The sequence below is a fragment of the Petromyzon marinus genome, chromosome 18, assembly GCF_048934315.1.
Source record: "Petromyzon marinus isolate PM22_M1 ecotype Great Lakes invasive population chromosome 18, UKy_Petmar_22M1.pri1.0, whole genome shotgun sequence".
In the NCBI taxonomy this organism is placed as follows: Eukaryota; Metazoa; Chordata; class Hyperoartia; order Petromyzontiformes; family Petromyzontidae; genus Petromyzon; species Petromyzon marinus.
The window spans coordinates 8,891,468-8,903,574 of NC_133684.1; the positions used below are offsets into that span (position 1 = coordinate 8,891,468).

The 12,107-nt window shown below is 49.3% G+C and overlaps 1 protein-coding gene across 9 annotated transcripts in view; it reads right to left on the minus strand.

Moving 5' to 3' along the window:
- LOC116943489 (uncharacterized) overlaps positions 1-12,107 on the minus strand; it is a 59,938-nt gene that overhangs the window by 7,282 nt on the left and 40,549 nt on the right. For 4 of the 9 annotated variants that reach the window (XM_032956335.2, XM_032956330.2, XM_032956331.2 and 1 more), the window contains one exon: positions 10,673-10,916. In XM_032956335.2, the coding sequence (XP_032812226.2) occupies positions 10,673-10,916 (244 nt within the window). The other 5 variants (XM_032956339.2, XM_032956329.2, XM_032956336.2 and 2 more) reach the window with 5 other exon arrangements.

Genomic DNA, 12,107 nt, shown 5'->3' on the forward strand with positions numbered 1-12,107 from the left:
ATGATGATGATGGCGGCAATGGATAATGCGGATGAAGTCACGAGCACGGGTGCACAGTGCGCAAACCATCGCGCCACCACTCCACCTCTCTGTAAACAGTACCGCGCGGAGGTTTTATACACAAACACACGCACGTGTAAGGCAACACCCCTTGTCCCCGTTCGCTCTGACTGTCCAGGCTGCTGTTGACTGCACCGTCTGGTGAAACCTTCAGGAATGCCTTGGCAGCCGTTCAACCCGAGCGGACGCGCGGCCTGGCACACGCGCAAGCGCTCCCTCGCTCCCAACTTTGCCGCCGTGCGGAAATAATGATCAAATTATCAAGGCGTACGAACGAGCAAAACCTTCAAAAGCGGCACACGGCAGGATCGACGATGATCGCTAAACTCGGAGTTGACCTTTGAGAGGTCACAGGCGAGCTGCGAGCGAGCGAGTGGAGTGCTAGCGTAGTGGTTTGCACATCGTCAGCCGTGATCTACTGGATGAAAGCATCCCGAAAATGTGGCCCTTTTGAGTCTCACAGGCCTGCAATGTAATGCTCCATCTAGCGCCTGAACAAGAGCAGGATTTCATCGCTCCATCTCTGCGGTGGGAATCATGTGCTTGTGACTGCGTGTGCTGATTATTACACGAGGTCAAAACTACCACATGGGGCAGGTCCAAGGTCACAAACCATTCTCAAGCTTAGCCTCACACCATGTTCAATCTTAATACTCGAGTACTATGATGAATACTTCTAAAGAAGACTTAAGAATGCAAAGTATTACAAGCATTAAAAAGTAACGACTAGAGTAAACATCTTACATAAAACCTACACACGTGGTTTCATGCATCACTATTTTCCTAATTGCTAGTAGGCTAGGGTAGGCACGTGATTTGTAGCAGCAGCTATAGAGCGAGAGGTGTAATGGATGAGATGTGGCAGGCATGGAAAGATTTTCCAGGTCGCTGAACCAGACAGGCCCGGCTGAAATCAAGTCCTGTTACCACCACTTTTTAAATTGTTCTTCGTCACCAAGCAATGACTTTAGACAACACACGCACGGAGGGTTGGGTCACGTGCCCCATCCTGATTGCGAGCTGCATTGATGCTGCAGTCGGGTTACGTTTGCGACCCTTGGATGCGCGTGCGCTGGCCACACTGCATCTAGCAGCAGAAGCTACTGAACAATGGAGCAGCATTGTGCAGCAAACCCTTACAGGTCTGGCAGGATGACACGAATAATCACGGAACAACAAGATCTGAACGTGCAAACACAGGCGGGAGAGTGATGAGAGGAACCGAAATGGGTGCTGCGAGGAAATGCAGACTTTGGTGCAGATGTGGGCGATGTTATAGAGTCGGGCACCCCACGGCATTTCAGGATGAGAGATGGCATTAGTGGATGTATATTTAGAAGTTTAAGATGTCCGGTAGATGCAGATGTTGGAGAAATGGAAGTTGTAGGTTGGGATCGGTAGCCACAGAGGTGATGCAAAGACTCGGATTAATGAGAGTATTCTGAAACGACAAAATGTGAAGGTATTTGGGAGAAGTATGTTTCAGGTGAATAGGAAACACTGGTTAAGATGTGTGGAAGATGAACAAGATGTCCGAGAGATAATTGGGATGGAAATGCTGTGAGATGGACTACGATGGATTTATAAGGGGGGGGGGGGGGAATGTGGACAAGAGAAGCTGTTCTAGGAGTTGTTGGCAGAGGTCTTTAGTGCAGGCAATGAAATTAGTTGGTTGGGATGTACGGAAGATGTACGGAAGATGTCTCAGAGATAACTGGGATGGAATGCTTGGGAGATGAGAGATGATGGAGTTATTATGGAGATGTGGACGAGACGGTGACTGGAGAGTTGTTGGCAGAGGTCTTTAGTGCAGGCAATGAACCGGGGCCCTTCGTGGGCCGAATCTCCGACGCGCCTCCTTGTAAACCCAAATGTGTGTGGGATACCGTACTGGGGGGGGTGGTGGGGGGGTAGTGTGTATGAGCAACGTTTGGGTTGTATGTTTAAGGGAGGAGGAGGAGAGGTGGGAAAAAGAAAGCACCGCCAGTACCCGCGGCTCTTAGCAGCAGCTCGAGACGGTTCTGTCGCACGCAAGTCGCCATTTCTTCCGGGTTGGTGGCACCGGCACCAGCAGCAGGCAGCTCTCTTAATAAAAGACAAATCTCTCCCGCTTAGAGGTTGCAGCTACAATCACGGCAACGACGAGACGCAACACGCGACAACCACGGGCGCCGCACTCGCAAAGGGTAACACGAAATTTGCCCGAACATCGCCACGTGAACACAAAACGATGCAACTTGTTAACTGAACACTCGAGAAACACCACAAGACTTCAGCCGTAGCAGTAAGAAAAAAAAACACGACCAGCCACCGTATGCGAACGCCCAGAATCGCACCCAACTCCGCGACCACGACGCTACATACGACTAGTCACAATGACACCACAGCCAAGAGTGGCGCGTAATAACAGAGAACAAGAACAGCAGCAGCAGCAGCAAACACATACCAAAAGGAACAGTCGTCGTAACATTGGGCGCCTAAAATAACCGTGTAACGCACACTGGCGCGGCCAAAACACGCGCGCGGAACGTCGAGCGGACGAAGTCGAGCGGACGAAGTCGAACTTTGAAAGACTAAAAAGTGCGTCGAGGCGTCCAATGCCACCGGGCAGAGAGCGAACAACACCGAAGGCGGTTCCTAAAGCACACCGCGAGCCCCTCCAGGTACAGCCGCTGCGGAGTTGCCACGCGTTAAGGAAGAAGAGAGAGAGGGAGGGAGAGCGAGCGAGAGAGATCGCCTCCCGCATGCCGTCACGGGGTCGTTGTGGGGTTATGTGACCATACTTCACCGCGGCCGGAGGCGAGCGTGGAATGTAACATTGGGGCGCGCACACACACAACACACACACAACACGCACATAGCGACGCGACACACCGACTCGCAGTCGACATTCACCACGGGACATTCAAACAACAGGCGGCGATAACGGAACACAATCGTCCCGCAACTCGTCATGTACCTCTGAAGGTAAAAAATGGGGGTGGGTAGTAGCTTGCTACTCGAGAGCGACCATCGTGTGAGAAGGCTGGACGTTCTCACGATATTTTTTTTTTAAAAAGGCGACCGTACACACTGTGGGGTGGGGGGGGAAGGAAGGAAGGATCGGGTCGAGGCGAACTTTGCGATGCGTTTAAAAAAAAACACACACAAAACAAAAAAAAATCCTCGAGCGAATTTATCCGTTCTTCTATGCTACGATTTTTTTTAAACAATTTTTTTTGTTCCGACAGATATTCCCACCACTAACCGCCCGCGAGAACAACCCACACGCACATCATTTCTCCTCCCCTAGGACCCCCCCCAGAAGACGAGTTTGAGAGTCGTGGTGCGGGCGCCCACAGACCGCGGAAGTGAAGCGGCTGCACCGCCGCTCGCGATACCCCGGAAAAGGAGGAGCCTCCGCGGCCGCGTTAAAACGAACCAATCGGCGCGCAGCCCAACGCGGCGGCTCCTCCACGCCCCTCGTTCGCAATTCCCAGCGCGGATAAAGCGCGCCGGTGCAGAATCTGGAATTCGTAGTGCGGACAGGTAAGGGCGGTTTAAAAATGGTAATTTGGAAAGAGCGCCCCCTCCCCTCCCCCTCCTCGGATTGTCCCAGCAAGTGACGGGCGCTTTGTTCGGAATTCGTAGTGCGGACGGACATCGGGGAGTTTAAATTTCGATTTAAAGCTTTCGTGACTGCAAGGATTCATCTTCTTTGGTTCTTTCGGTAAAGTCACGTAGAATGAGAATAAAATAATAAATTGATAAAATAACACAATATTATTATATTATTATTACAATAATATTATTGTGTTATTTTATTTTATCAATTTATTATTTTATTTTATAATAATATTATTGTGTTATTTTATTTTATCAATTTTATTATTTTATTCTCATTCTACGTGACTTTACCGAAAGAACCAAAGAAGATAGGGGAGTTTAACACGCAGCAGTAGTAGTCGGCTTTCACGAACAATGTCCATAATAGAGGGGTTTTTTTGGGTTAGATCGCTTAAATATATTAATGTGCTGTTGCCAAAATTATTTATGAAAAGCAAATTGACAAAATCAAATATTAACTTCAGTGAAGCAAAAGCCTTAAGATAATTCAGAGCAAATAAAGATATCAACATTCTTTGCTGCCGATACGGGCCGATCAATTGTTGTGATGCCCCGTGAGGACTGATAAAATCAAAAGATTTACTCGGTGAAGGCACCTACCTTAAAATTAAATGAGGCCAAACCAGCACATTGGAACGTAAAACAGCGGCAATCATTGCCAAGTCATCAATTCCCAAGGAAGAGCAATACCTGATCAAACCAAGGGGATCAAAACCACCAAGACTTTATGGGCTATAAAAAAAAAATCACAAATCTGATGTCCCATTAAGATCCATAGTTAGTACAATAGGCTCTGTCACGTACAAATGAGCACAATACATAACGAAACAAATAGAGCCCTACATCGGTAAGACCTCTTCGTTCATCAACAACTCTGAACATCTCGTAAATATAATTGAAGATATGAAGCTTAACCCCAATTATATGTTCGTAATTGTTTACGTGACTTATCTGTTCACGAGAGTTCCGGTCAACGAGTCAATCAAATTACTCGACACTGGCAACGAACAAAGGTTTAGCCAAAGATATCCCAAGAGTAGCTGAACACTGTCTAAAGAAGTTACTTCTTGTGGCAAGGTGACTTCGATTAACAAACGGAAGGAGCAGCAATGGGCTCTCCTTTGTCTCCTGTGAAAGCGAATTTGTACATGGAAGATTTTGAAACAAAAGCAATAGCTTCAAGCACACTGAAACCATCTGCTTGGTTTAGATATGTGGATGACACATTGGTAATCTGGCCACACGGCAAAGATACACTGAACGCATTTCGAAATCATCTCAACTCGCAAAACTCATCCATCCAGTTCACCATGGAAGTGGAAGCTGAGAGAACTTGGAAATTCTGCTTGGACGGGGTTGACATGGTAAAATAACACAGCGTTGACCCAAAGAAAATGCATACTGACGCCTATCTGAATGCAGTCACACCATCACCCCACACAGAAATCTGCTCTGATCAAGACGCTCATTCATCGAGATAAGAAAGTGCCAGATGGTGACAGTCTGATAAGTGAAATTCAACATGTTAAAGAAGCGCTGAAAATGAACAGTTACAATGATGCACAAATCAGCAGGGCATTGAATGCCAAAACCAAATCAAATAACACGAGCATTGAAACTGCCCAAGTAATTAAAACGATCAAAATACCGTACATTGCAGGAGTAACTGATAAACTAGCCAGATATTTGTAAAAACAAAACATCTGAGTCAGATTTAACACGGTACATAAAATACTGAAATTAATATCTGGTACAAAAGATGTATTACCGAAGCTATCAACAGAAGGTGTGTACAAGATTAACTGCACGTGTGGAAAATGTTATGTTGGGCAAACAGGACGAATGATCAGCACGAGACTAAAATAACATCAGAGAAATATTAAATTCTCCCAAATACAACTGTCAGCAATAGCAGAGCATGCGTGCCAACAAGGACACTCCATTGATTTTGATAATGTTGAAGTTCTGTGCAAAACTATCCACTACTGGCCAAGACTAATTAGATAATTTATCGAAATTGAATGAAATAAAAATAATTTTAACCGTTCGGATAGCTACCGCCTTATTGTTGCGTGTAAGCGAATCATCAAATAATACATGATTTAAATGCATGCCTATAAAGGGCAGCGTACTTCAATAGGGATTACCGTTGGTACGGCTATTTTAATACGCGCAACAGACAGGAAGGACAAGATCAAAGGGCTCGCATAATCCACGTGTAGTGACATAAATGATGTCACTATAGTGTAGCGACAGTACCGAGTGAGTGGTACCGTATGTGTGGTGCCTCTCTCTAGCATCAGAGGGAGTATACCAGGGAAGAGGTTGGGTGAGGATACAACAGTCTGGGTGAACCCGAGGGGGCACGTGACCGGAGGAGTTGGTAACGAGGACCAGAGGTGAGAGGGACACGTGATGTGGGCCCTGAATCGTCGAGAAGGATCTGGAACAAGGGGCGTGGCCAAGGGCGGGGTCTGGCCACTGCCGCAGCGGATAAAAGCTGAGTCCCGGCGGTGATCGGCGTTGCTCATCTCTGGGAAGAAATCCTCCGTCTTTGTGGGTCCATGCAGCGTGTTGGTTGTCCTGGTCCGATTTAGTAGTATCCCATCCAGTATGAATATAGTGACCTGTGGTGTTCACCCCTCCAAGTGTATATAGTTACTCGTGGTGGTCACCACCCTTAGTCGTTATCCGGTTAAGTAGAGAGTTACTTGTTGGAATTAGTGAATAAACGTGTTGCCTCCAAGATCAAGTGTGCGCCTCAATTGAACCCACTACGCACGCATAATGTACGTTGACTCAGTAATCCCCCCCCCCCCCCCACTTTGCGCAAGAGCACAGAAGTGTGATCACCACATCTACGCCTCTATATAAGGAACAAAACAGGAAGACTTCTCTACAAATCTGGCTGTCGCCTGATGAAGCTGGTTGTAATTACTGGCGAAACGTCGTACTCAGATTGTAAATGTTGTGGCTTGGCTCTCCAACACACCGGTGTGCTGTACTAGTGACGAATTGGCCACGTTCTGATTTAAAGCGTTCATGACTGCAGTAATTCATATTCTTAGCTCTTTCGGTAAAGTCACGTTGAGGGGAAACAATAAAATAATATATTTTATTACTTTATTGTTTCGACGTGACTTTACCGAAAGAGCTAAGAATATGGCCACGTTCTGTTTACGTGACAACCCTTACTAGTTGGCTGTGTCGGGTGGTGGCGGGTTTTAACGACATATATATTTACGCGATCTAACCCAAAAAACTAAATTATGGAGGACATAGGGGATTTGCAATTCGTAGCTTTGATGAGGCGTGGTTCCGAATTCTCTGGTTTGGACGGGCAAACCAGTTGATTGCAAACTCCCACTTGGGATAAGCATGCGTTTGCAATTCCCAGTTCGGATGGGAAGAGCGATCGGATTTGGCAGTTTGGATAAGCACGTGTCGGAGCAGCTGCTTACACCACGTGGCTCTTGACCGTCCTCTATTTAACCACGCGAGAGCCACTGTCCACAAAGGAGACCAGGGCCGTGTATATCATCATTATTATTAAAGTAACATGTGCTTATTATGCTCAGATTATGTTGCGATCACCTTGCCGCATGGTTAGAATTTTACTCTGGTCATGAGAGTGACAATTATTTAAGGTGTTGTCTCTTTGAAACTGTTCATCAGGAAACGTGTTTAAACAGAGTACTTCTGATCACGGCCCCTTGGTGAAAAATCCGATTCCCAACTCTTTAACGTCTCACTGGCCTGTGCGCTATGAAGAAGGGCCATTGCCTGAAACGTCGCCTGGAATGTGGATTTGCGTACAGCGCCTAACCGCATCTCAAGGCGAGAGACGGGGAGGGCATACTTTATAGATTAATGCCCTCGTAGGTTCATATGCGAGTCTAAGGCTCTCTTCAGTCTATGGGCCTCACTGAGTCGATGGGTCCCACTCAGTCTATCTATGGGCCTCATTGAGTCTATGGGTGTCACCGAGTCTATGGAAATAACAGTGAAGCTGGTTTGCAGGCAGAAACTGATGGAAACAATTATCCCCAAGCTGTGGTTCGCCAGGAGGGGGCGCTGTTGTGATGTATAATCCCCACCGAGTAAATATTTAACATTTAGACCATGACGCCGAGAACACAGTGGCCTGCTCTTGAGAAAGACGTGACGGGGTCTTTTAACGTCCACGGTGAAGACGCATGCCGAACACGCTTCGTGTCACCGGACGTGTCACCAGATGCGGAACATCACACCGAGGGTTGACGAGGGCGAGCAGACGAGAGAGGGAGGGGGAGTTGTGAGATGAGAGGGAGGGGGAGAGAGTGCATGTAGCGGAGTGGAGAAGAGACGTGCCGGTTCAACTGCTGAGTATGTTCACTTGATCGTTACCACGCGCAGGAATTTCGGAATTGACAACTGCAAACAAGTTGCCCACGTTCGGCTGTTCCCACTCTGAATTTGAGTTTGAAGAGGATTTTGATTCTTCACTAACCCGGGACATCAAACCCTAGCCCCCCCTCTTTGCAGCCCTGAGCTGTATACAGCCTCCCAGGAAAACGTTGACCCAACGTCAACCAACGTCGGGGCCAACTTTGCACGTTTACTAGGATATCTCTCCGTTTCTGTTACACCCCCATAAACTAGTATTTTAATGACTATTTTAATGTACGTCTTTCCTCTCGGCGACGGTAAAACAAGTCCGATATTACCTTTAATAAACCCTTTATTTTACAGTGCACTGCAATCGGTTGCTTAATAGTGCACACACAAAAGGAAATTCAGCTTTGGCTCACAACAAACTTTTGCATGCGCTGTCCTATCCCTTAGTATCCAAAACCAACGCCCTCAAGGCCCCGCGCGATTATTACAGCATGACGGCAGCTCAGGTACAGACCCCGGTCCACCAAACACACACACACAGTGGACAAATATAGGCAGGGCCTGTCTGGACCGGCAACCCAGGGAGAATATATCCACATCCGGCATACCACGTTCGGTATTCCTCTTGTCAGAATGGCTGTGGCGACGAATCACGCGGACACTCGCTGTACGGGCGACCTTGAAAATATCAATAGAGAAATGAATCACCTCTTTTACGACACAGCTCAAGCACGCGGGACGGGAGATGGGTTGGAGGTGGCACGCACCTAAATGCGATCGTTAGTTCCACCGCAAACGTCCCTCACCGGCACCGCTCGCTCACTCAAGCACAGTTGCCAAGGAAGAGCGGTGAAGTAGTACCGTGTACGATGCTACGGATCAATCTGTGAAGGGAAAACCTGTGCATTTATCCCGCAAGAGTGGCAATTCTATTGGGGAGAGCCCCCACGCCCCCCCCCCCAACAGAATCTCAAGTTGGCGAGGTTATCACGGCAATTGCTGTCGATGACACCACCGCCTGACCCGAAGGAAGGCTCTCAGTCTCACCACCACCGCCACCACCCCGGCTTCAGGGCTTCCCCTTGTTGTACAGCCAACACATCCTTCGAGAAGCACGTGGGCTCTGCTTCTCAGCCTTGAGCCACTCAGTTTCTTCCCAAAAGCCATGAACGGCTCAGCCGTGTGGCTTGACTCAGGCTCAGCCTCATGGAAATACAGAGCATGGCTGGGACCATGTTCCCATGTTCCCATGTTCACAGCCGGCTCAAGTTAAGCGTGGATTTAAGTCGGCTCAACTTGAGCTGCCAAAGCCAAGCCTGATCCGAGCTGTGACTAAGCATACGGCCCCGTGAGAGTCTCATGGAGTTGCATACAGAGGATGTGGACTAAACGAGTGACTCCTCCCTCGCATGTATCAGTGCCCCATGTTTACCAGGGTCAGAGAATCGCCACCGTCAGGAAATTGCAAGTGTTACAGATCGGTGGCGCTGGGATTCACGCGCTGGGAGGGGCCGGGAAACGTCCCTCACCAAGACCGAGAGACGCGACGCCCTCACAGCCTCTCGACTTGGCGCACATTCCGCTCGTACACACGGCAGCGCCGGCGCGGGACAGGCGATGGCGTGGCTCAAGGCTCGGCCGGTTCAACGACTGCTCCGAAAGGCGACATGCCGATTTGTTTACGCCGATGACCACAAAACTATTTGCATTGCCCGAGCGAAACGTGCTGCGATACCTTGGGAGACGACAGTTCGAAAAATGCCTCCTGTCATCAAGATGTTTGCAATCACAAGTGTTCTGGCTTGCATGATGGCTAGTCGCATGACTGAGACTACAAATGACTGCAGTCCGAAAACATTTCCCACACGGCGCGTTCAATGCTTCGCTGTTGGCCCTGCACGCTCAGGTCAGTGACCGGTCGCATGAAAATACCTGAAATGTGTTTTTTTCTTTCCCCCCTAAACGGTTAAGCAATTGATTTTAAGGAAGTTTTTTTTTTGTCACCATGTGAACCTGACACCTTGACCTTTTGACTTCATTGCAGAGTGTCTGGACAGCTGCCTTGGCCGTCACTCATTCGACAGGTCCTACTGGTTTGAACTGTAAAAATTAAAAAAATCACCCGGAATGCACCCAAACTCGTCAGATCTCGGAAGCTAAGCAGGCCCGAGCCCGAATTTGTTTTGCAAATTTGCCGTGCCATGCCAGAACCAAACCGTGAAACGCTGGCCTCACGGGACAATATCAGTCTGGTGCGGAGTCAAGTAAAGAGAGGGAACGGAGGTTGATGTTTGCGTTGTGTCAGCCGGTACATGCTCGGCTCCTGCAGTAGTAAAACCCCGGCAACTCCACAGCTACGCCAGGCCAGCTCAGGTGTGCAGTGGAAAAGAGATACCAGGAAAGGACCTTCCATCTCTCATTGCATCATTAGCAGCCGTGATCAATCCGCTGCTGAATGAGGGCATCCCCACGTTTTCACCACCCCTCGCGATCCCTGCAGCGACACGATCCACCCACGAGCGCCTGCGCGCGAGCCGATCCAACCGCTCCATCTCAGCCAGCACACGCCGTTAAAGCTTCCATCGTCGCCAGCACCGGTAACGTCGCCCATCTCAGCTCGACCACTCACCCGAGTCATCTTCGTCGTCCACCATCTGCTCGTCCCCGGACGCGAGCGATGCGTCGTCGAGCAGAGAGCTGTGGCTCAGACCCATGTTCATGCCGAAGCCCAGTCCTAGGCCCAGGAGGGGCCCGTCCCCGTGGAGGAGCAACGAGGTCTCGTGGTCGCGCCCGCCGTACGCCAGCTCGTGCGCCGTCAGCCCCGGCTCCAGTGTGGGCAGAGACTCAACGATGACGGCCGGGTAGTCGGACATCTGCGGGCCACGGTGCGGACAGAGAGCACGCGCAGGTATGGCGAGGCCCCCGGCGGCTTGCATCACACTGACCCATGTCTGGCAGGCTCAACTGGGACATGTGGGGGAGCTGGCGGCCCATCATTTACACTCGGAGCTGGAATTTACCCGAATTCGAAGCCAGGATCTCAGTGGTGCCAACTCAGCGATTTTACCTCGGCGCCACCCGCCCATCTCCAGGTCTTTGGGTTTCTTTAATGAAATAACTGATCAGCCGGTCTAGACAGAGTCTCTATGACTCGATTTGCAATGTGACATGAATTTATAACTCCAGGTTGAGGAGGCTACAAGTTCCGTCTCTGATTTCCCAGTATCTAGTGCTGTGTGCAGCTGGACTAATTAATGATCAATCATGAATGAATATTGGCTGAAAAAAACCTACGTGTTAAAATAATAACATTTCTATTAATTAATCACAAACACACACGACTCGGTCGCTACTGGAAACATCCAGGGGGCGGCAGTCTTTCACCGGTTGAGCTGCGCCATAGGACACCATGTGACTGTGGCGCCGTCTTCTGGCTACAAGTGGCAAGTAACATCACCAGAGGTGAAGGAGCAGCCCTGCAATTGCCAGCTCAATGCCGTTGGAGAGGCCTCCGCTCGAGGAAGCCCCACAGGGCCCATCTGGAGGGGGTCTTTGGCCTACTTTTCCACCACACGCGATCTGCCGATCGACTAACTGTTGGGAACCCGATTATAACCGCTGGGTGGACAGAGGCAGTGAGTGGCGTGGTGGTTTGAAGAAATCAAGAATTCACCGTGGTTTCAACTGGCACGACTGGAAATCGAATCGAACGGATGAGCCCGGCGTGCTAACCATTACAACACCGCATCATCGTCCGAACACTACACGTGTAATGGGCACGGCCTTGTTTTACACCACCAGCTGTGTGCACTGCACAGGCAATTGCGGTGATGCCACTTGACACGCATGGCTTCCTGCCAGTTGCCGATCTTGTAGCCAGGACGACGGCCTTTTTCTCTCGAGAAATCACCTGTCACGTTGCGTAGTAGTTATTCCTATTTGTTTTTCAGCCTGCCACACACTCTCTGCCCGATGGGTTTCTCGTTGTTTGCAGACTGTGTGGAAACGTGACCCACCGTTGGAGTGGTTTGTGACTCGATGTGGGATACGGACTCACCCACTCT